The sequence below is a fragment of the Microtus oregoni genome, unplaced genomic scaffold (genome assembly GCF_018167655.1).
Source record: "Microtus oregoni isolate MIOR12 unplaced genomic scaffold, Mior012 000103F_ref0000194, whole genome shotgun sequence".
Classification (NCBI taxonomy): Eukaryota; Metazoa; Chordata; class Mammalia; order Rodentia; family Cricetidae; genus Microtus; species Microtus oregoni.
This window is the reverse complement of record NW_024544717.1, coordinates 1,446,044-1,469,290: the sequence shown is the minus strand read 5'-3', so window position 1 is coordinate 1,469,290 and position 23,247 is coordinate 1,446,044. Positions and strand designations below refer to the sequence as shown.

Here is a 23,247-nt window from a genome sequence, read left to right as displayed (position 1 = left end):
TGATTTTAAGAAAAGTTTGAGAACAATTAATAATGTCTTACTAATGCTGAAATCATTTCTCATGACTCCAGGTCCTTATAACTGATTTCTCGTTTTCTTTGAAGTCACGGCATAAAAACAATCATCAACCTTCAGCGCCCTGGTGAGCATGCCAGCTGTGGGAACTCGCTGGAACAAGAGAGTGGTTTCACGTACCTTCCTGAAGCCTTCATGGAGGCCGGCAGTAAGTCCCTTTCCACCCTTGTCAAGGACAATACTTAGAGACTTTTGTCTCCCGGGCTCTTAGGTTAAAGAGGTAATGATTATCAATAGAATCTGCACAGTGGTGGGCTTCTGATTTCACTCTAAATGATGCTACTGTTCTTTGATGTTGCAGTTGTGAGTAGTACAGGGTTTCTTTTTCCTCTAGGAGGGGGTGGGAGGAAATGCTACAGTAAAAGGCTTCTGTTTAGTTAGAGCCTGTACCTGTCAGACATGATGGCCTCATTATCTCTTTACAGTAGTTGTGTGACTCCACTTAGGCTTAGAGAGTTATCTGCTTGTCTGAGATCACATAGCTTAGAAAGTCCAGTGAGGATTAGAAGTTGAATAATTTTTGGCCCCATAAGAATATGTCCTTGTGGCCAGCCCAGAGCTCCTCACAGGAGCTTTGGAGGAAAGTCCACTCAGCGGGGTTGTTGAAAGCAGGCTGATCCAGATGAGCATGTGGGCTGGGAACGTGTACTTATGAGGCTTATGTCTAGCCAGCTCTAGATAGAGATAGAGATAAAGAGGTAGAGATAGAGATATATAACCATTTATTAACCTTTTAGAGAATTTATATTCTTAAACAAGAATACATGTTATTTACCTCCACCTTAATTTTTAATTCTATTCTAATTTTTTCCATCTGCACTAAAGCAGAAAATATATTAGATAATAAAGAATGTACTTTTAAGAAAAGTTAAACTTACTGGAAATATAAAAATCCTGTTATATGGGCATGGTGGCTCACACCTTTAATCCCAGCACTCAGGAAGCGCAGAGGCAGATGCATTCAAGACTATCCCAGTTTGCATATCAAGCTCCAGGAGAGCCAGGGCTACACTGCGAGTCCCTGCCTCAAGAAATAAAAACAAATAAAAAAGCCTATTATTGTAAGCCTGCTTCTTTTTGTTGTTGTTGTTTGTTTTATTTTAATGTTCTCATTTATTAGGGTTTCCTTTCTTTCCTTGAATTTGGTTTTTTAAATTAATTAATTTTTTACATACCAATCCCATTTCCCCCTCCTCCTGCTGCCTCCCTCCCACCACCCCACCTTCAATCCACTCCTCAGAGAGGTTAAGGCCTCCCCTGGGAAGTCAACTAAGTACAGTTCCCTCTTTGAGACAGGACCAAGATCCTCCCCCATGCCTAGGCTGAGCAAGGTATCTCTCCATAGAGAATGGGCTCTGCAAAGGCAGTTCATGCATTGGAGTTAGATCCTGGTCCCACTGCCAGTGGCCCTATAGACTGCCCAAGCCACACCACTGTCACCCGTATTCAGGGGGCCTATTTGGTCCTATACAAGCTCTCCAGTTGTCAGTCAGGAGTCAGTGATCTTCCGTAAGTTCGGGTCAGCTGATTCTGTGGGTTTCCCCATCATGGTCTTGACCCCTTTATTTATATTATCGCTCTTTGTCTGGAGCTCGGCCCAGTGGTTAGTTGTGGATCTCTGTATCTGCTTCCATCTGTTTCTGAAAGACATTCTATCTTCTTTGGGGTTGTGGACTGTGGACTGGTTATCCTTTGCTTTATGTCTGGTATCCACCTATGAGTGAATACACACTATATTTGTCTTTCTGGGTCTGGTTAACCTCATTTGGAATGGTTTTTTTCTAGTTCTGCTCATTTGCATGCAAATTTCAAGATGCCATTGTTTTTTGCTGCTGAATAGTACTCCATTGTGTAAATGGACCACATTTTCTGTGTCCATTCTTAGGTTGAGGGGCATCTAGGTTGTTTTCAGGTTCTGGCTTTTATAAATAATGTAAGCCTACTTCTTGAGTGAAATCTCGGCACCTTGTAACTCATTTTCTTCAACTGTCCTTGCAAGTATTTTTAATATATATTAATTTTGTTTTTCTTTTTCTCTTCCATTGTCTAGTTTATTTCTACAACTTCGGATGGAAGGATTATGGCGTAGCATCCCTCACTGCCATCTTAGACATGGTAAAAGTGATGACATTTGCCTTACAGGAAGGAAAAGTAGCTGTCCACTGCCACGCAGGGCTTGGGCGAACAGGTGAATTCTAGAGAATCAAATTACTGGTGTGTGGGCATATTTAGATATGTAGGAATGAGATTTCCTAATTCTAAAGATAAATAGTTTTTAGAATTATAACAAAGATTTTGAATTAAATTAAAGAAATAAAAGATATTTGAAGCGTCTTAAGCCTATATAATAACCATGAATTGAAACCAAGTGGTAGTGACGCACGCCTTTAATCCCAGCACTCAGGGAGGCAGAGGCAGGCGGAGGATCTCTGTGAGTTCGAGGCCAGGCTGGTCTACAGAGCTAGTTCCAGGACAGGCAGGGCTACACAGAGAAAGCCTGTCTCAAAAACCCTAATAGTAGTAGTAGTAGTAGTAATAATAATCATAATATTGAATCGATAAGAGTATTCTCAATAATTTAGAGTTGAAAACTCATGTTTTCATGTTTCTAAAACTGCTTCATTGATCTGCTTATTGAAATGGAGCACCTCACGTTAGTAGTGTTTTTAAATACTGTTTTCTCTCCTTTTTTAAAAAAATATTTATTTATTTATTATGTATACAGTGTTCTGTCTGTCTGTATGTTTGCTGGCCCAAAGAGGGTACCAGATCTCATTACAGATGGTTGTAAGCCACCATGTGGTTGCTGGGAATTGAACTCAGGACCTCAGGAAGAGTAGTCAGTGCTCTTAACCTCTGAGCCATCTCTCCAACCCCCTTTTCTCTCCTTTTTTGTTTTGTTTTTTGAGACAAGATTTTTTTTGTGTGTGTGTAACCTTGTCTGACCCGGCTAGTCTTGAACTCACAGATATCCACCTGCCTCTGCTTCTCGAGTACTGGGATTAAAGGCGTGCACCACCACCACCAGGCAGAAAGACTTTTTTCTTAAAGACTTTTATGTCTGTGCATGTTTACCTGCATGTGTGTCTGTGTACCACATGCAGGCTGGTGCCCATGGAGGTCAAAGGAGGGTGTCTGATTCCCCTGGGACTGGAGCCACAGACCCTTGTGAATACCATGTAGCTGTTAGGAACCAAACCGGCATCTTCCAAGAGCAATAGGTACTCTTAACCACCCAGCCATCTCTCCAGCCCCCAAAATATTTTTCTTAGCTAAAGAGCAACTAGAATAGCAAGTCCTATTCACCTGCCATACTCCGAGTATTTTGTATTTGCTCTCCTGTGAAGTTGTTAGCAACAGTTGGGGTTGAATGAACTGCAGCTTAGGAAAAATTAAGTCATCTGCTACATTTAGTGAGTGGCAGGCTCAGTGTTCCACTCATGCCTGTCTGGCTCCATCTTTCGTGTCTTCTCTACTTTGGGATTCATAAGAATTGTGTACTTGAAGAAGACTATTTGTATGTAAAGTTCTATGTGAAAGTCAGTGGCTTTATACAAACACTCAACAAACTTTATTAACTGCTGGTCTGATAGTAAAAATAAAAGGTATGGGGTCAATAGTTTGATTGTCATGTGATTTAGTTAGACAAAACCATCCCAGTGTATATGGAATTCCCTACCTACCTAGGAGCACCCAGATTAGAATTGAACTCATGTAAATATTAGCAACTCTTAGGATAAAGCCAAAATATCTTTGTTCCTGGACATTGCATGGTATAGCTCTGCAGATATTCATCTTTATACCAAAGATCTGCTGTTTTCCCCATGAGAGACCTATATTGTATTCACTGCAAACTAGAGGACATGTAGTTCTCAGAGGTTCTGATTTTCATGTGTAACTAGATGTTCACAAATCTAGGACTTGTGTGGGTGTCTTTGATTTGCCTTTATTTGTTAGCTATTGTATTACAATTAATTGATTATGAATTCTTACCAATAAGTAACTAATGAAAATTAGTCATTATACTATTGCAGCTGACATCCTTCATAGTATTTGCTTACGTAACAGAGTTATAGCCTGGTGCGGTGAAAAACACATATTAGTGTAGACATGGTTTGGAAGAATTGTCGGGCAGAGAAGTGAATCTGTGAACGTAGATAATCCCAAAGCAAAACCTTCCCAATCTGGGGGAAGGCTCAACAAGACTATCTTGTCAGTGGATGCCAGAGATATCAGAGCAGGAAGTTCAAGGGTGGAGTGGGTGGTGGATTGGATGTAAACGTCAAGAACTGTTGACCCTGAATGCAGAAGCACAGTTTGGCTTCCTTCCATGCCAGAATTAGCCAGGAGGAGACTGTGCCAGACCCTTAGCTTTCTTCTGAAGCCCTTCTCACTTGAGCACCCTGTCACCTGCCAGCTGTGTGCTAGCTCCTCTCTGGGGTGCAAAGCTGACTCAGTCACAGGAAGGAACTGCCACAGAGATGAGGAGAAGTCTTTGCAGTAACAAATGCTGGAGGGGTTGGGATTTATAAAGCTCAGGTGGCAGAGTGCTTGCCTAGAATACAGGAGGTCCTGGGTCTGATACCCAGTACTTCATAACACCAGCCTGGTGGTGTACACTTGTAATACTAGCATTTGGATGGTGGAAGCCAGAGAGTCATTCTTGCCTATATACAGAGTTCCAGGCCAGCCTACATGAGTCCCTGTATTAAAAAAAAAAAGCAATAAAAAACTGGCAGATGTCATTACTATCTTTCAAATACGCTTTCTTAACATATGATTTATAAATCATCAAAGTTTTAAATCATCAAAGACTGATACATAAACGAGCCTTTTCTCATACTAATTTTCTTTACTGTGTAGGTGTTCTAATAGCATGTTACTTAGTTTTTGCAACAAGAATGACTGCTGACCAAGCAATTATATTTGTGCGAGCAAAACGCCCCAATTCCATACAAACCAGAGGGCAGCTGCTTTGTGTACGGGAATTCACTCAGTTTCTGGCTCCACTCCGAAATATTTTCTCTTGCTGTGATCCCAAAGCACATGCCGTTACCCTAGCCCAGTACCTGATTCGCCAGCGTCATCTGCTTCATGGTTACGAGGCCCGACTTCTAAAACATGTGCCAAAGATCATCCACCTGGTCTGCAAGCTCCTGCTCGACCTGGCTGAGAACAGGCCAGTCGTCATGAAGAGCATGATAGAAGGACCTGGACTCTCTGCTGAAATTGAAAAGACTGTGTCGGAGATGGTTACGATGCAACTGGATCAAGAGTTACTGAGGCAGAGCAGTGACGCACCTGACCCGTTTCAACCCCCTGCAGTGGCGGCCGAGTTCGAGGACCAGGATGTGAGCCTTTCTAATGAGCATGACCTTGACCCCCTCTGGAAGAGGAGGAATGCTGAGAGTCTTCAGCCCCTAACACATCTGAAAAGGCAGCTCAGCTACAGTGACTCAGACTTAAAAAGGGCCAAAGCTATCCTGGAGCAAGGGGAGACACCTTGGACAGTACCTGCCCAGGACTTGCTAGACCACAGCCTCCAGCATCAGAAGCATATCAGCCATTGTTACATGTCACCGAATCCAGAGCTAGGTTTAAATAAGGAAGCATTGGTTCACAGTACATTTTCTTTCTGGACTCATTCAAAGTGTGGAGGCTTAGAAGGACTCAAGGATGAGGGATCACCACTTTTCTGTAGGAAGGACATTCCAAAGGAAGTACAGCGGAGCAGAACCTTCTCTGTGGGTGTTTCCTGTTCACACAATCCTGGAGAACCAGTGCCACCCAACTTTGCAAGTATCCCTAGGGGTCCAGAGCAAGTCACTCACTGTCGGGGTGAAGCTCCTGGTGGTTGGGTTCCAGGCTCTGTTCAGGGGGAAGGGAGGACTCCCTGCAGCCCTCTAAACTGTGGCTCCTCCAGTCCTAAGGCACAGTTCCCACATGGACAGAAAATCCAAGACAGCACATACCTGTCGGAAGCAATGCCACATGCTGGTTTGCAGTCTGAACTGAGCGCTGAAGCAAGGAGAATATTGGCAGCCAAAGCCCTTGCAAATTTAAATGAGTTTGTGGAAAAGGAGGAAGTGAAAAGGAAAGTGGAAATGTGGCAGGTATTTGTATTTCATTTAAATATATATGTACTTATATATTTATATGGAGTGTATGCATATATGTGTGTGTGTGTAAATATATATATATGTGTGTATATATATATATACACACACATACACACACACACACACACACACACACACACACACGTAGAAATGGTTTTGTCAGACCAAAAGTATGTGACACATTTTTCCAAACATCTAGTGTGATGCTTGCTCCATACATGATGTTAATGTTGGTAGCTTTCTCCTAGGGACAGTCAAGTCCACAGAAGATGATGTTAGGACCTGGTCTGCAGTGTTTTTCTGACTGAGGGCCTGGAACAGGGAACCACATTTGGGAACCACTAGTCGAGTGATAAAAATAAAGTTACTTCCCAAAGCTTCTTGGTACAAGTGGTGAGTCAGGCCTGCCTTCCTGGCCTGCTCTCTCACAGATTTGCTGGCCTCATCCCAACGATGTCACTTGAGGCTTAGAGATAGTAAATGAGAATGAGCCCAGTGATCTGTTATATCTGAGAGGAGGACTCGAAAACCCATTTCTCGGCTCTAATTTAGAATGTGAAGTTTTAGATTTTAACTCCTTTTGTGTGTGTGTGTGTGTGCGTTTTACTCTTCGTAGGAAAGCAGTCTTCGGTTGTACTTCCTTTCCTGGGATGAGCACCTTGTCTAGAAGAAAAGATGGGTCCTTAGAAACTCAGCTAGCAGAAACAGGAAACCAGCCCCAACATGGAACTGACCTGGGCTTTTTGATTCAGAGAAATCCTGAATTGGCAGCTATACTCTTCTGTGGATTACTTGAAAGATTTCATTTTATATTATAATTGTGTGTATTAGGAGGTTGTGTACAGTGGCATGGAGGTGCCCTCAGAGCAGAAGAGACTGTCTGATATCCCTAGAGCTGATGATGTGAGTGCTGGGAACTGAACTCAGGTCCTCTGGAAGCACACACTCTTAGCTGTGAGCCATCTCTTCAGGTCGTGCTATTAAAGTAATTGCTACTCTTCCATGTGCCATGATGGATAGAACCAAGGACCTGAAACTTCTATAAGCTAGGATATCTTCAGAGGTAGGAACTTATGTTTGGAGCTCTTAACAACTTACAGTGTGCAACAGAAGAGAGAACTGAATTAGTGTATTTACCTAATTAAAAACTCAAATATTGTTTTCCTTCTAAATAAATTTTCTTTATTCTCCACTATAAACCGAAAAAAAAAAACCCGTCATTTAGACAGCAGATATTTCTCATGCAGTATTCTATGCTGAGAGCTAACAAGTAAGAGGACCCTAGTGCTAAGAATGTCACGATGCCACTCCCAGGTCAGCCCTGCACGTCCCTCAGCCAATTACCCACACGAGCTGAGAAAATGCAGGTTTGGGTCAGGTGCTGTCAGCTATACTTTTAATCAAGCACTCAAGCCAAGAGAGATCAAATCTTACAAATTCAAGGCCAGCCTGGTCTACATAGGGAGTTTCAGAACAGCCAGGGCTACAGAGAGAGCTTGCCTCAGACAACAACAAAAATGGGCAGGTTTCATTTGAGGTAGGCTATTTCAACGTGTAACATGTATAAAGAGCATTTTCTGGAACCAAAAACCTTTTACTTCTTAGCTTTATTTTAGGACTGTGAGCAAGACTGTACTCTGGGAAAAGCAGTGCAGTGCTGTGTGTGCCTATACTAAGCTGTTTTGTGAGCATGTCTTGTGCTTTTCACAGAGCCCCTAGATGCAGGTGGTCTGTTTAGGAACTCAGAGTCACAGGTGAGGGTTAAGAACTCCAGAGGTCAAGTGGCTACTCAAGGCTGTGGTTCATGCGGTAGTACGTATAGGCAAGCTCTCCGGAGTCACAGCTCTGCCTCACTGGGAAGCTTCCTGGTGCAATGCTCATTTCACTAAGACAGCTTTTGTTCTGCCCAGTTATCTCCTCATATAGCCCTGAGATGAAATAAAAGCTCTCCTTTTCTGTACACAATATGTGAGATAGGCAGGAATATAGACAATTCCAAGTATGAGCTTATTTATATGATAAAGAGAAGCTAGCACTGGAGGGTTCCTAGGCCATGGCCCACGCAGTAAGGCAAGTTAGTGGAATGCCTCCCTGCCAGTTGCTAGCTTTGAGCTCTGCACAAGTTACTGTATCCATCTTACTGGAAATAAGTCTTGTATTCTAAGTCTTCTGTTACCATTTCTACCACTTTGTGGTACAGGCTACAAGATTTACTGAGTAACCAAATGGATATTAACAACTACTGTGTTTTTGACTATTGAAAAGTTTTATTTGATTTACCAAAACATAAATCTGATCCCTGTCAGAAATTTCTTAACTCTTCTTTGTAAGGTGAAGTCTTAAATTCTCATGTGAGGCTGGCAGTTTGAGTCATTAGAGATGACTCCTCCAAGTCCCTAGACTCACATGATAAATGGAGCAGAGCAGCTGCACAGCGCTGCTTCTGACCTCCGTGCACACACATGCGCAGGCACATACATGAATACACTGACCTGTCTGCAGATCTTTGGGTGTGTTCACAAGGCTTCCCACTTGTTTTTACCCTCCCAGATCTCAGGCTGCCAGGCTTATTACTTCATCTGTAGGATTCTCTGTAGGATTCTAAAAGGCACTTTCAGAAAAACACTCCACATTTGCCAACTTTCATGCAATTTTCTGTGTGTGTGTGTGTGTGTGTGTGTGTGTGTGTTTAAAGGCTTAGCTGAGGCCCCAGGCTAACTTATAATTGCTCCCCTAGTTTTAATCTACAATTTCACTTCATTTGCAGCCTGAATTTCTGTTTTGTTTATCAGATGCCTAAGAAAGAAGACTGCCTCTTGAACTGCATCTCTGGCCTCTGAATCGGAGTCAGGGCTGCACGCTTCAGTGGCTCTTCTCTCAGTAGTTAGCCTGCTCTGTTTGTGACAGCGATGCGATTAGCCAGGCACCCCTACCTAGAGGTGCAGGCCCTGAAGAAGGTCCACATTGTACACCAGAGCCCAGCCTTCACTCTTAAGTCACTTGTGGATCCTCCAGTAAGGCTCCATACACCTCTCTTTCCCCTGGCCATCTCTCTCTCCCTCTTCCTTTGCAGAAAGAATTGAATTCCCGAGAGGGAGCCTGGGAAAGAATATGTGGTGAGAGAGACCCTTTCATCTTGTGCAGTTTGATGTGGTCTTGGGTGGAGCAACTGAAAGAGCCTGTAATCACCAAAGAGGATGTGGACATGTTGGTTGACAGACAAGCAGATGCTGGTGATGCCCTGTTTTTACTAGAAAAGGTAAAGTAGCTATCGGGCCAGCTAATAAGTTAATTAAGGCCCTCACACATGTGCAAAAAAAAGAATGAAAATATTATTTTGTCTATTTTAGTGGTTTTTTTCCTTTTTTCCCCTTAATTTTGTATAAACGGTCTGGCTTCTGTGTTTATGTGAATGCAATGCTTGCAGAGGACACAAGAGGGCATCCCATCCCCCTTGAACTGAAGTCACAGACCCTTGCAGAGGACACAAGAGGGCATCCCATCCCCCTTGAACTGAAGTCACAGACCCTTGCAGAGGACACAAGAGGGCATCCCATCCCCCTTGAACTGAAGTCACAGACCCTTGCAGAGGACACAAGAGGGCATCCCATCCCCCTTGAACTGAAGTTACAGACCCTTGCAGAGGACACAAGAGGGCATCCCATCCCCCTTGAACTGAAGTTACAGACCCTTGTGAACCACCTGCTGTGGGTTCTGGGAACTGAACTCAGGTCCTCTGCAAGAGGAGCACATGTTCCTAACCACTGAGCCATCGCTCCAGTTCCCCATTTTTTTAGTAGTTTTTCTAAAATAAGAGAAATTGGGGCTGGAGATGTAGCTCAGTGGTAGAGAAATAGCCTAGTGTGTACAAGCCCTGTGTTTGATCTACAACATTGTAGACACAGAGACATTGATACACAACATAGACGTTTAGAAAATACAGAAATGGCAGCGAGTACTTGTAATCCCAGCATTCAGGAGTCACATCTCTCCGAGTCTGACGACAGCCTGCTCTACATAGTGAGTTCTAGGCCATCCAGGGCTACATAGTGGGACTCTGTCCCAACAAACAAACCAAAACAAACTGTATGATTTTTTCATGAATGGGTGACCATCTCAGTAACTATAATGAGCTTGTTTGGCTCTTATGTGGGTTACATTATAACTAAATACCTCTTCAAAGTGTCTGTTTCTGCTTACTGTGAGTATGTGTCTATAAAAACTAAAATGGAGATTCAAATATATACTCCTTGCTATTTTTAAAGATGTATGTGTGCATATGTCTATATAGCTTGTATGTGTGCATATGTCTATATAGCTTATATATGTATAAAATAGAAAAAAGTATCAGGAGGCTATACACTGGTTCTGATGTTTGCCATCAGGGATGTAGGAAGAGAGGGAAACTGCTTTTCATTGTAGCTCCTACCATACAATTTAGCATTTTTAACCACATAAAAATAGAAGTGTTTTAGTTCAAAATAGGCTTTGCTTTTGTTTTGGGGAACAATGCTGACTGTTAGCCCACCATGCTACAGCGTAAGCATCTCATTGCCTCCAAGTCTTCAGAAAATATGTGACTGTGTCTGCTCACACAAGCTACTGTCACTCCACAAACACACATGAAAGTATATCCCCTCACATGAATATCAAGGTATAAAACAGAGAGACAGACGCTGTGTGGTGTAACTGCTTGCTTGCTTACATGTGTGGGCACACATTTGTGTATGTGAAGGCCTAAGATTGATGTCAGCTGTCTTCCTCCATCTCTCTACCTTCCTGGTAGCCAGCATGTTCTCAGAATCCCATCTCTGACTCCCTGACTGTTTACACCAGGCCTGTCATGCCCACCAGGCTTTCTACATGGGTTCTAGTCGGCAGGCTTTCCCAGCAAGCACTTTACCTGAGCCATCTTCCCAGCCCTGTGTACACCTTTTAAGATAAGATTTTTTTGCCCCAGTGTCTAGAATTCTTAGGATATTTTCTCTGTCGTTAAATTTCAGCGATCAAATAGGAAGTGATAGGAAAGAGATTAGCCTTGTTTGGCAGCTGTGGACAACCCTGTCAGGAAGTAGTGGCTACTTTCACCCTGTTCATCTTGACAGTGCTTAGAACGAAGGCCCCTTTTATAGACAAGGCAAGGGAGACCAGCTTGCCCCAAGTTTATGGCAGGTGTTCTTGCAGGGTTCCAACTTGGATCCTACTGGGCGAGGCTCACACACTGAGGCGCATCAAGTCCCGTCTGCTTTACTACACCCATCCCAACTCCTGAGTACAATTATTTTGCACCACGGATTTTTACTTTTATAAACATCTTTGTAACAATAATCTGTCTTCACAGGCTTTTCTGTATTTCAGATTATTCCCTTAGAATAGATTTCTAGAGGAGATGTTGGTGGTTGGCCTCAGTGAGTCCAATCTACATACATACATACATACATACATACATACATACATACATGGTGATGGGGTTTTTTCCTTTGCTAGGGTAGAAGATCCCTAGCATTCTAGTCAGCAGACCCTTCCTACAGCATCTACCCTACAGCTGCCTCCTTACATCTCTGTTGCCACTGGGGGGCTCCGTCTGCCCACCTCCCCAGACAGTGTCTGCAGGGAGCTGGGCGCACCCACAGTACTGACTGCCTGGTGCCCAAGTGAGCTGTGCACTCAACTGCAGCATCAGCTGACCAAGCTGAAGTGATTATAGCCAGAAACAGTAGGAAAGAAAGGTCTATTCTGAGCACTGCAAGAGAAGCATGTGGTTTAAAACCATACCAAACTTGAGATAAATCAACTAGCTCTGACCCATTTCATGAAGTTTCCGTGCCATATTAATATATACAGTAAACACCTGGCTGAGTGCTTGATGAACAACCTTTAAAACTGAGTGCTAAGTCATAGAGCTGCATAGCCAGAAGCTCCCTCTATAATTATTTGAGCTGATTTCTTGAGATATTTTCAAATTAATTTTTTTATTTTTCATATCTGGAAAAAATGAAACAGGGTCAGTACCAGACCATCCTCTGTGTGTTGCATTGTATAGTGAGCCTGCAGACACTTCCTGTGGAGGTGGAGGAAGCGTGCCTTTCACATGCCGTCAAAGCTTTCACCAAGGTGAGTCCTTGTGTCCCCATGCTGGTCACACCAGCTTTGTAAGCCAGGACTTCTCAGGTAAGACTCCGAGCTCTTGCGCATGTGTTTTATAAGAAGTCAGGGAGTTTCCTAACAGTGGTGTCATGACAAAGCTGAACTGCCAGGTAGTTGAAGGGCGGTGTCGGAACAAAGAGCATTTATAGAGCCAAAGAGAGAAACAGCTGAGTATTCAGCAAGTATTTTAAATCTTGTTCCTCATAGGAGTCAGGGGTATTTGTTTGTCAGTTCCCCCTTGCGTTTAAACAAGAATCGTCTAAGCAGAATAGTCAGGTCAGTACCCACAAAAACATTAATGCATGGTTCCAGGAGTTTAATTCTGACCCGTGAGCCTTGGGAATGCCGCACCCGAACACTGAAAATCAAGTAGCGCAGTGTCCTGGATCCCGCTTTGTGTAAAGACGAGCAATTTGTGGTGGTGAGATGCTGTGCCCAAGATGTTGGCTCCTTTTCAGTAGGACCCACCTTACTCTGGGGACAGTGCAGGGACTGCTCTAGTTCCCTGTCTGTCAGCATCACTCCTCGGCAGAGCATGACAGGCATGGCAGAGGCCCCAGGTGTGCACACAATGCGTTTCCAGGAGAGAGGGGACCCTCAATCTCACTGAGGTTTTTTGTGTACACAACACTTGCAGGTGCCAGATTTCATTTAAACTCACAGAGATCTTAAGGCAGTAGGTTTTGGGTTTTATATTTTCACATAAGGAAATTGAAGCCCATGTACCAGTGGCTCTCAGTCTGACCCCTTTGGGGGTCCCATAGCAGATATTTACACTACGACTCATAACAGTGGCCAAATTACAGTTATGAAGTAGCAATGAAGTAATGTCATGGTGGCGGTCACCACAGCATGAGGAGCTGAAATAAAGGGTCTCAGCATTAGGAAGGTTGAGAACCACCACCACATGAAAGGTGGAGATACACAGGGACAGGTGGAAAGCCAGACAGTGAGGTCTTCAGACTGCAGTCCAGAGTGGCCCAGGGCTTCTGAACACCATACAGAGCAGCTGGTGTGCTTCCTTTGGATAAGAGACTTCTGTTGCAACATGAATGACTCTGAGCTCCCGCTCACTGCTCACTTCCGTGCTGGCCAGCTGTGTGGATTGTAATCTCAGCACTGGAGTGCAGGTTTGAGTTCTCACTCTCAAATTTGATTGATGAGATCGATAGCTCTAACATAGCCCTTCGGGGAAAGAAACCCATCCTGTGTGGTTTTAACTGCATGCATTTCTCTCTAAGTCAATTGCTGCATTTGCTGAGTCCTTCCTTCCTTCCTTTGCAAACAGAAACTGGTTAAATTGTTGCCACAGTGTCTTAAATAGAAATGTTCTTTGTCACTAGGTTAATTTTGACTCTGAAAATGGACCAATAGTTTACAACACCCTGAAGAAGATATTTAAGCACACATTGGAAGAGAAAAGAAAAATGGCAAAAGACAGCCCTAGGCCTGGCCTCGCCTGAAGCTTCCTTCTCTGGACAAGTATCCGTCCTAAGGGTCCATCCCACCTAAGGGTGGCGCTTCTGCTCCCATGTGGACGTGGCATGCTGGCACTGCCCTTCCTTGCCACACTTCGTTGTCAACGCTGTGTCTCTTGTGCTGAGAATAGTGGTTCCTTTTTAGAGTAGTTATTTATTTTAAAATATCCTTGAGCTGTGTCTTGAAAATTTGCCATAAAGTTGGTGCCACTTTATTTATTTACTGAATTAATATAGTTGTACTGACATTTTATGTATATTTGTGTCCTTACTCTTTTTGACATTTTGAAGGAAAAAAAATAACTCTTCCTTCCAAAACAGATATTTTCTTAACAGAACTCTTCCTGGAGTTTCTACCAAATAGATCATTTTAGCAGTAAAACCTTACTATATATCCCCCCCCCACAAGGCATATATGTGTCCCCTTCATCAGAACTATGACCTAAGAAAGTCACCAAGTGTCTTAAAATGTTTTATATTTGTTACTAAGAAGGCTATTAATACATTTTAAAGAACTTTAAAAAACTTTGAAGTTTTTTTGTTTTCTTTTCTCTTTTTACAGATGTGGCAAAGCCTTTCAAAGTCTGTTATTTTTCAACGATCCAACGATTCAGTTTTCTTTAATAGACTGACTGGAGAGGTTGGGACTTGGTACTTGTGGAAAGTAGCCCTGCTCTTTGTCAGGCGTCCAGACACCCTCTCCCTTGGTTGTCCGAGGAGGGAGCCGCTCTCAACCCAGAAGCCTTATTTCACTTCCCCAGCCTGCTGCTCAGCCAGTTCACTTCTTTTCAGAGAAGTGGGATCAGAAGCGACCACTGGGGGCAGTTGCTAAGGAGCAGAACTGGCCTTTGTCCTCCCAGGGACTGTGCAGAAGGGACTGCAGCTCTGGGAGAAGGCTCCTCGCCAACCCTGCTCTCTTGTGGCACTGTGACCATTTTGACAGGGAGCTCAGACCTGGAGTAGTGGAATTGCTGGCTGTCCCCCCGCCCCAGCCCACTGTCTGCCCCAGGAGTGGTGGCATTGCTGCCTGCCCCCCCCCCAGCCCACTGTCTGCCCCAGGAGTGGTGGCATTGCTGCCTGCCCCCCCCCAGCCCACTGTCTGCCCCAGGAGTGGTGGCATTGCTGCCTGTCCCCCTCCCCCAGCCCACTGTCTGCCCCAGGAGTGGTGGCATTGCTGCCTGTCCCCCCCCCCACCCCTGCCCTTTTATAAACCCATTTGCCTCGGCCTCTGATACTAGCTGCAGTTTTGTTGTGAGGATTATAATTTTTAAATTGAATTTGACCCCAGGTTGAATTCACCTTAACTGGCTTCAAATGAGAACAGATGACTGTTTAAACTTGTTCCTTTAATCTATTAATCAGCAATTGAAGCCTAACTTATTTAAATTAATATACAGGAACTGCAAAACCCATGCCATAAAGAGAATCAGACCAATTCAAGCTAAAGAAGTAACTCTTGGCATCTCAGAATTTTAGGAAAGACACAAGACTGAATTAGAACAACTGAAATTTCCCTAATTTGTGCCTTGCTGAATTACACTCTAGTATATCAGAAACTGTTTTAATCATTATTCTTACAACTCTGATGGCAAAGGCTAAGTGCAGGCCTCTTCACCCTGAAGTGTCTTCAGGGGAAATAAAATATGATAGTTGTTAATAAACTGGCTCACCCCGTGTAGAGATACCTTTTCAAGTGCCTAGCTAGCAGCAGGAAATACCTTCATTCTGTCTCCTTGGTACATTCTCAAATCTGGAGTTCAAAGAGTGTTTGTCCTCATCTATGTCAGCCTCGAATGGGCAAGCGACACCATGGAACTTCACCACCCTCCCTTCTCAAAGCCAGCTGCGCCTGTGCATCTGGAGCGCTTGTTGTAAGTTCTAGAACAGTCATGTGATCACGCCACTGCATGTCAGAGAATCGAAATACACCAGCCTGAGAAGACACAATCAGGCTCTGTACGGGTGTTGTGTTTATTTGAATAAAGATGAGAAGAACAACTGCTACCCTGTCTTGTGCTTCTTCACTGTAGCGGCCCTGGCCGTTGTGCACACTCCAGCGATGCTGTAAGCCTTTGCTGGGAGCTGTTTTAGTAGCTGAGTTAGCTAGCCATGCTCACCTTCTGTTGGAGAGACCAGGTTGGAGAGTGGCTTCTATAGGGAATGGTTTAAATCAAAATCCAGGTGGACAAGATTCTAGCCTTCCTCTTCTTTCTTTTTTTTTAATTGTTTTTATTGAGCTATATATATTTTTCCCTCTCTCCTCTCCTCCCCTCCTACTCTCCCCCATGGTTCCCATGCTCCCAATTTACTCAGGAGATCTTGTCTTTTTCTACTTCCCATGTACATTAGATCCATGTATGTCTCTCTTAGGGTTCTCTTTGTTGTCTAGGTTCTCTGGGACTGTGAATTGTAGGATTTTTTTTCCTTCATGTCTAAAAGCCACTTATGAGTGCATACATGTGATATTTGTCTTTCTGAATCTGGGTTAACTCATTCAATATGATGTTTTCTAGATCCATCTACTTGCCCAAAAATTTCAAGATGTCATTGTCTTTTATTGCTGTGTAGTACTCCATTTTGTAAATGTACCACATTTTCCTTATCCATTCTTCAGTCAAGGGGCATTTAGGTTGTTTCCAGGTTTTGGCTATGACAAACAATGCTGCTGTGAACATAGTTGAGCACATGTCCTAGTGGTATGATTGAGCATCTTTTGGGTATATACCCAAAAATGGTATTACTGGGTCTCGAGATAAGTTATTTCCTAATTTTCTGAGAAATTGCCATACTGAAATCCAAAGGGGCTGTACCAGTTTGCACTCCCACCAGCAATGCAGAAATATTCTGTTTATCCCACATCCTCTCCAGCATAAGTTGGCATCAATGTTTTTGATCTTGGCCATTCTTACAGGTTTAAGATGGAATCTCAGAGTTGTTTTGATTTGCATTTTTCTGATGGTTAAAGATGTTGAGCATTTCTTTAAATGTCTTTCAGTCATTTTAGATTACTCTGTTGAGAGTTCTCTGTTTAGGTCTGTACCCCATTTTTTATTGGATTATTTGTTTTTTTGATAACCAATTTCTTGAGTTCTTTGTATATTTTGGAGATCAGACCTCTCTCTGATGTGGGGTTGGTGAAGCTCTTGTCCCATTCTATAGGCTGTCATTTTGTCTTGTTGACCATGTCCTTTGCTTAGCAGAAGATTCTCAGTTTTACAAGGTTCCACTTATTAATTGTTGCTCTCAGTGTTTTGTGCTACTGGGGTTATATTTAGGAAGTGGTCTCCTGTGCCAATGCTTTCAAGTGTACTTCCCACTTTCTCTTCTATGAGATTCACTGTGGTCGGTTTTATGCTGAGGTCTTTGATCCATTTAGACTTGAGTTTTGTGCATGGTGGTAGATATGGATCTATTTTCATTCTTTTACATATTAATACGCAGTTATGCCAGCACTATTTGTTGAATATATTTTCTTTTTTCCATTTGATATTTTTTGCTTCTTTGTCGAAAATCAGGTGTTTATAGGTGTGTGAATTGTTATCTGGGTCTTTGTTTCAGTTCCATTGGTCCTCCTGTCTGTTTTTATGCCAATACCAGGCTGTTTTCAGTACTGTAGCTCTGTAATAGAGTTTGAAGTCAGGGATTGTGATGCCTTCAGAAGTTCCTTTATTGTACAGGATTGTTTTGGCTATCCTGGGCTTTTTGTTTTTCCATATGAAGTTGAATATTGTTCTTTCGAGGTCTGTGAAAATTTTTACTGAGATTTTGATGGGCATTGCATTGAATCTGTAGATTGCTTTGATAAGATTGCCATCTTTACTATGTTAATTCTACCTACCCAAGAGCATGGGAGATCTTTCCACTTTCTGGTATCTTCTTCAATTTCTTTCTTCAAAGATTTAAAGTTCTTCTCATATAGGTCTTCCACTTGTTTGGTTAGAGTTACTGCAAGATATTTTATGCCATTCATGGCTATTGTGAAGGGTGATGTTTCTCTGATTTCTTTCTCAGCCCATTTATCATCTGTGTAAAGGAAGGATACTGATATTTTCAAGTTAATCTTGTATCCTGATACATTACTGAAGGTGTTTATGAGTTGTAGAAGTTTCTTGGTAGAATTTTTTTAGGATCACTTATGTAAACTATCATATCATCAACAAATAATGAGAGTCTGACTTCTTCTTTTCTGATTTGTATTCCCTTGTTCTCCTTCTGTTGTCTTATTGCTTTAGCCAGAACCTCAAGTACTATATTGAATAGATATGGAGAGAGTGGACAACCTTGTCTTGTTCCTGATTTCAGCGGAATTGCTGTGAGTTTCTCTCCTTTTAGTTTGATGTTGGCTGTTGGCTTGCTGTATATTGCCTTTATTATGTTTAGGTATGCTCCTTGTATGCCTGCTCTCTCCAAGACCTTTATCATGAAGGGATATTATATTTTGTCAAAGGCTTTATCATCATCTAATGAGATGATCTTGTGGGTTTTTTCAGTTTGTTTATATGGTGAACAAAATATATCAATGACAAATTTTCATATGTCGAACCATCCCTGGGATGAAGTTGACTTGGTCATGGTGGATGATTTTTCTGATGAGTTCTTGGATTCGATTTGCCAGTATTTTATTGAGTATTTCTGCATCAGTGTTCATGAGGGAGATTGGTCTGTAATTCTCTTTCTTAGTAATCTCTTTTTGTGGTTTAAGTATAAGGGTAATTGTAGCCTCATAAAAAGAATTTGGCAATGTTCCTTCTGTTTCTATTGTGTGGAACAATTTGAGGAGTATTGGTATTAGTTCTTCTTTGAAAATCTTGTAGAATTCTGAGCTGAAACTATCTGGCCCTAGGCCTTTTTTTGGCTGGGAGACTTTTGATGACTGTTTGACTGTTTCTATTTCTTCAACAGTTATAGGTCTATTTAATTTACTTATCTGGTCTTGATTTAATTTTGGTAAGTGGTATTTATCCAGAAACGTGTCCATTTCCTTTAAGTTTTCCAATTTTGTGGAATACAGAATTTCAAAATATGACCTTATGATTCTCTGGATTTCCTCCGTGTCTGTTGTTATGTCCCCCTTTTCATTTCTGATTTTGTTAATTTGGATAGTCTCTCTCTGCCTTTTGGTTAGTTTGGATAAAAGTTTGACCATTTTGTTGATTTTCTCGAAGAACCAACTCTTTGTCTCATTGATTCTTTGTATTGTTTTCTTTGTTTCTATTTTGTTGATTTCAGCTCTCAATTTGATTATTCCCTGCTATCTACTCAGCCCTCCTGGGTAAGTTTTCTTCTTTTTGTTCTCTAGTTTTCAAATGTTCTGTTAACTCACTAGTGTAGGTTTTTTTCCAGCTTCTTTATGTAGTCATGTAGTCCTATGAACTTTCTCTTAACACTGCTTTCATTGTGTCCCGTAAATTTGGGTATGTTGTGTTAGCCCTCCATTTCCTAATAAAGAAAGGGTTTTTTTTTCCCAGCAAATGGATGATATTTTCACACATTGGAGAAGTTTTAGGGTTGCATTGGAAGCAGTTTTATGAAGTTTTATCATTTTAAAGAACAAAGAAATTAATAAATGAAGGTAAGTTTAAAGCACACTTGTGGGTACATCAGAGTCAAATTCAGCAAGATGGGGGAGGTTTTCTTTTATTTATCATGTGTGCAGTGTTGTGCCTGCATGTGTGCCTACAGGCCAGAAAAGGGCACCAGATCCTATTATAGATGGTTGTGAGCCACCACATGGTGACTGGGAATTGAATTTAGGACCTCTGGAAGACCTGTCAGTGCTCTTAACCTCTGAACCATCTTTTCTATAGGCCTAAGATACTATCTGATGATATTCTTAGCTTCTGGGCTGGTGCATGCTCATAGTCTGCTAAGTTAATAGTTTTCAAAAAGGCTTTTACCTATTAGTCATAAGACTTAAGTTTCAACAGGGATAAGGAATGGCTGTTCTTGAGAGCCAGAACTTAGCCCAAGATAAAGAAATTAACCCCTGGACCGTGACATTCCAATCTCCACAGTATCACAGTACTGTAGTTCTGTTTGTCAGTCTAGCAGATACAGCTTCTTTCCAGGAATTCTCCTTCACACCTCCCAAGTGCCAAGATGACAGGAGTGTAACATTGTGCCTGCTGTATGCGCTGTCTCTCTGTCTCTGTGTGTGTGTGTGTGCAATTATGCACTTGAGAACATACAGAGACAAGAAAAGGCTTCAGGTCCCCTGGTGTTGAGAACATGGGTGCTGAAATCAAACTCGGGTCCTCTGCAAGAGCAGCACACATTCTCGACTGCTGAAACATCTCTTCAGCCCTCCACCCTTTGATTTCTTGTGAATTTTTCTCATTTTCTTCTTAAGTCGGGGACTGGGGAAATGCTCACCGATTAAAGCACTTGTCATAGAAGCATGAGGACCAGAGTTCAAGTCCCCTAATCCCATATAAATTCAGGACGGGCATGCTCGCCCACCTGTGTTTTCAGTATTCAGAAGGTAGAGACACCCATCCAACCAAGCTAGCTAGCCAAACTTGCTGTATCTGCTAACTCTGGGCTTCCTTGAGAGATGCTTCCTCTATCAGAGAAATAATAAAAATTTAAAAAAAGAAAGGAAAAAAAAAACCAACACCCAGGCCTTTGATTTCAGATTCACGTGGAGGGGCCATTTCTGTAGAAAAGAAATGGTCAAATTGGTCACTCAATGTGGTTCAACCTAATATTAAATGTTCCTATGGCTGGCAGGGGGTATTCCCTGGGTTTTTGGTAAGGTCTAGATTAGATGACTATTATTCTAGACAGCAGCCTACTTTTTCACACTAGTTTCTTTTACAACGGCTAGAGGCCAGTATGAAACCGTGGTCCTCTGAGCAGGAAGTGTGCTGCTGCTCTGCGCCCACTCTGTGCTAATGCTACATGGGAAGGACTTTGTCGTGAGTCCCTTTATCTAAGGGCCAAGGTGCTATGCTCCAAATGGGCCCCAGATTCATGTGTTGGGGCCTAAATCCCCACGCAGCAGTGCTGGGAGTAGAGCCTCTGCGGGGAGGGGTGACTGGGTCGTGAGGTTCTGTTCTTACCACCACCATCCCATCTAAAAGTCTGCTTTATTTTCCCCTCCATCACGTGAGCATACAGTGTGCTCCACCCACCACCCACCACCAGTTTGAAAGAGCCCGGCACAATCTTAGGAGCCGAAGACAACCTACGACCCACAAGGGGCGGGGAAGCCTCGCTTGACCTCCCAGCCTGGACGAGGTAATTGTTCACTAATTACCAAGAAGCTGACACCACAGGAGTAGGGTGTTGCCGTGACAAGTGAAAGAAGGAGCTTGGGAACTGGGTCAAGGAGAGCCTACAACTGTTTCAAAGTTGTGTCTCTGTGTCTGGTGCTGTCGCTGCAAGTCATTCTTAGCGACGTGGTGAGCTCGCTATACCAGACACGGACGATGTTTGTATCTTTTCACAATGAGCGAATTTATTGAATTAAGTTGCAAGTGACACCGGTTTTGTCGGCTGCAATTTGCAGAGCAGTCCCAGCTCCCACGAGAGCTGGATGTTGTAAGCATGGATTCTTCTATTCAAAGCTTAATTACTAATATTAATTCTCAGATCCCACGTTACATGATCATACAGTACCAGCCTGGCCTACAAGAGCTAGTTCCAGGACAGATTACAAAGGTACAAAGAAACCTTGGTGGGGGGGGGGGGAGTACGGGACAAGAAGATTATACTGTAGATAGATAGACAGACAGATATGCTATTAAAGAATTAAAGAAGCCGGGGCTGGAGAGATGGCTCAGAGGTTAAGAGCATTGCCTGATCTTCCAAAGGTCCTGAGTTCAATTCCCAGCAACCACATGGTGGCTCATAACCACCTGTAATGAGGTCTGGTGCCCTCTTCTGGCCTGCAGGCATACACACAGACAGAATATTGTATACATAATAAATAAATAAATAAATAAATATTTTTACAAAAAGAATCAAAGAAGCCATAGGTGTACAGGAGTATCTTACTGGAAATTAGGGGAAAGGCCATCCTTGCTACAAAGTGGCAAAAAGTTTCATGTCTGTTGTAGAAGTTTCTAGGAGTCATAATTTAGGGCCAGAGAAATCTCCCAGCCCCAAAGTGTCCTGGATGCTGCCTGGCTTCTCTTCTAGTAAAGCAAGAGAAGAAATTATTCAAAATAGAATTTATGAGAGGAAGGCAGGGCACAGAGCTTCAAGCCAGGACCCTTAGTAAGAAGTTCAGTACAGCCAGAAGGAAGCCTAGTACTGTTCATCCACACCAAGGAGGATGTTCTGGGGGGGTTCAGGGATCTTCCATGCTGCTGTATTACCCCTGGCCCCAAGTACTGGGGCCCAAGGAGGATGATTTTGGAAGGAACTGGATGCCTGCAGTCCTCCAGGCTACTGCACATGCTCACCTCCAGGCTTGTATTCGCCTGCTTCTCAACCTCACTGGTTATGGCTTCCTCCCCAGTGGAGGCCCTGTTTGTGGGGGTTGTGGGGTAAAGGTGTAGCTTGGTGGAAGGGAGTTAGTTCATTGGGGCCGTAGCTCTGGAAGTGATAATAGGGTCTCTCGATGGCCTCTACTCCCCCGGTCTCTACATCCTGTTGACAAAGTGCACAGATTCCCCTCCACCACTCCCACCCAAGACTGCTGCAACAGACCCAACTAATGGGGCCCAGCCCCCACAGAAGGAAACCTTTGAACCGTCCACCTTTGGATCCATAAGTCTTTCTTCCTTTACAATGATTCTGTGAGATATTTTTTCCCAGCAATGGAATGCTGACAGCAGCATGACTTGAAAATTTTCCAAGGATCTTATTTAAGAAAAGACAGCTGGATTCTCACAGCTAGCTGCCTTTTCCTGCAATCTGTCACAGCGTCACATGTCCCGCTGCATCTGGAAAGTTCCACAGTACGTTCGTGAGAATGAAACGTGCACAGGATATCTTAGCATTCTGAAGACAGTTTTAACCTTACAGATACTTTGAAGGAGTCTCAAGTCCTAGCTATGGGTTTGGGAGATAGCTCGGTTTAGTGCTCAATCTGCAAACACAAGGACCTGGGTTCATTTTTCTGAACCTATGTCAAAAGGCTGGGCATGGTGGTGTGTGCTTTTAATCCTAGTGCTGGGGAGGCAGGGATGGGCGGATCCCTGGAGCTCAATGGCCAGCTGCCTTAGCTGAATCAGTGACTTCCAAGCCAGGAGGAGACTGTCAGACAGAAGGTGGGCAATGACTAAATAACAGCACCAGATCTTGACCTCTGACCTTCACATATATGCACGCCCAGGCATGTGCATGCCTACACACACACACACATGCACACACACACACGTGTGTGTGCACACACACACACAGACACACACACACATACACACATTATGCATAAGGTAAATTAACTTAAAAAATTCTTATCTGGTGAAATAAGACTTAAA

The 23,247-nt window shown here is 43.0% G+C and overlaps 1 protein-coding gene across 3 annotated transcripts in view; it reads left to right on the top strand.

Moving 5' to 3' along the window:
* Positions 1–15,817, top strand: part of LOC121443233 (protein tyrosine phosphatase domain-containing protein 1-like) — a 56,547-nt gene extending 40,730 nt beyond the window's left edge. For all 3 annotated transcript variants that reach the window (XM_041644914.1, XM_041644913.1, XM_041644912.1), the window contains 6 exons: positions 105–223; positions 2,126–2,263; positions 4,939–6,188; positions 9,268–9,453; positions 12,198–12,308; positions 13,685–15,817. In XM_041644914.1, coding sequence (XP_041500848.1) covers positions 105–223; positions 2,126–2,263; positions 4,939–6,188; positions 9,268–9,453; positions 12,198–12,308; positions 13,685–13,804 — 1,924 coding nt within the window. In that variant the 3' untranslated portion in view covers positions 13,805–15,817. The remainder of the gene's footprint in view (positions 1–104; positions 224–2,125; positions 2,264–4,938; positions 6,189–9,267; positions 9,454–12,197; positions 12,309–13,684) is intronic.
* The last annotated feature ends 7,430 nt before the right edge of the window (positions 15,818–23,247 follow it).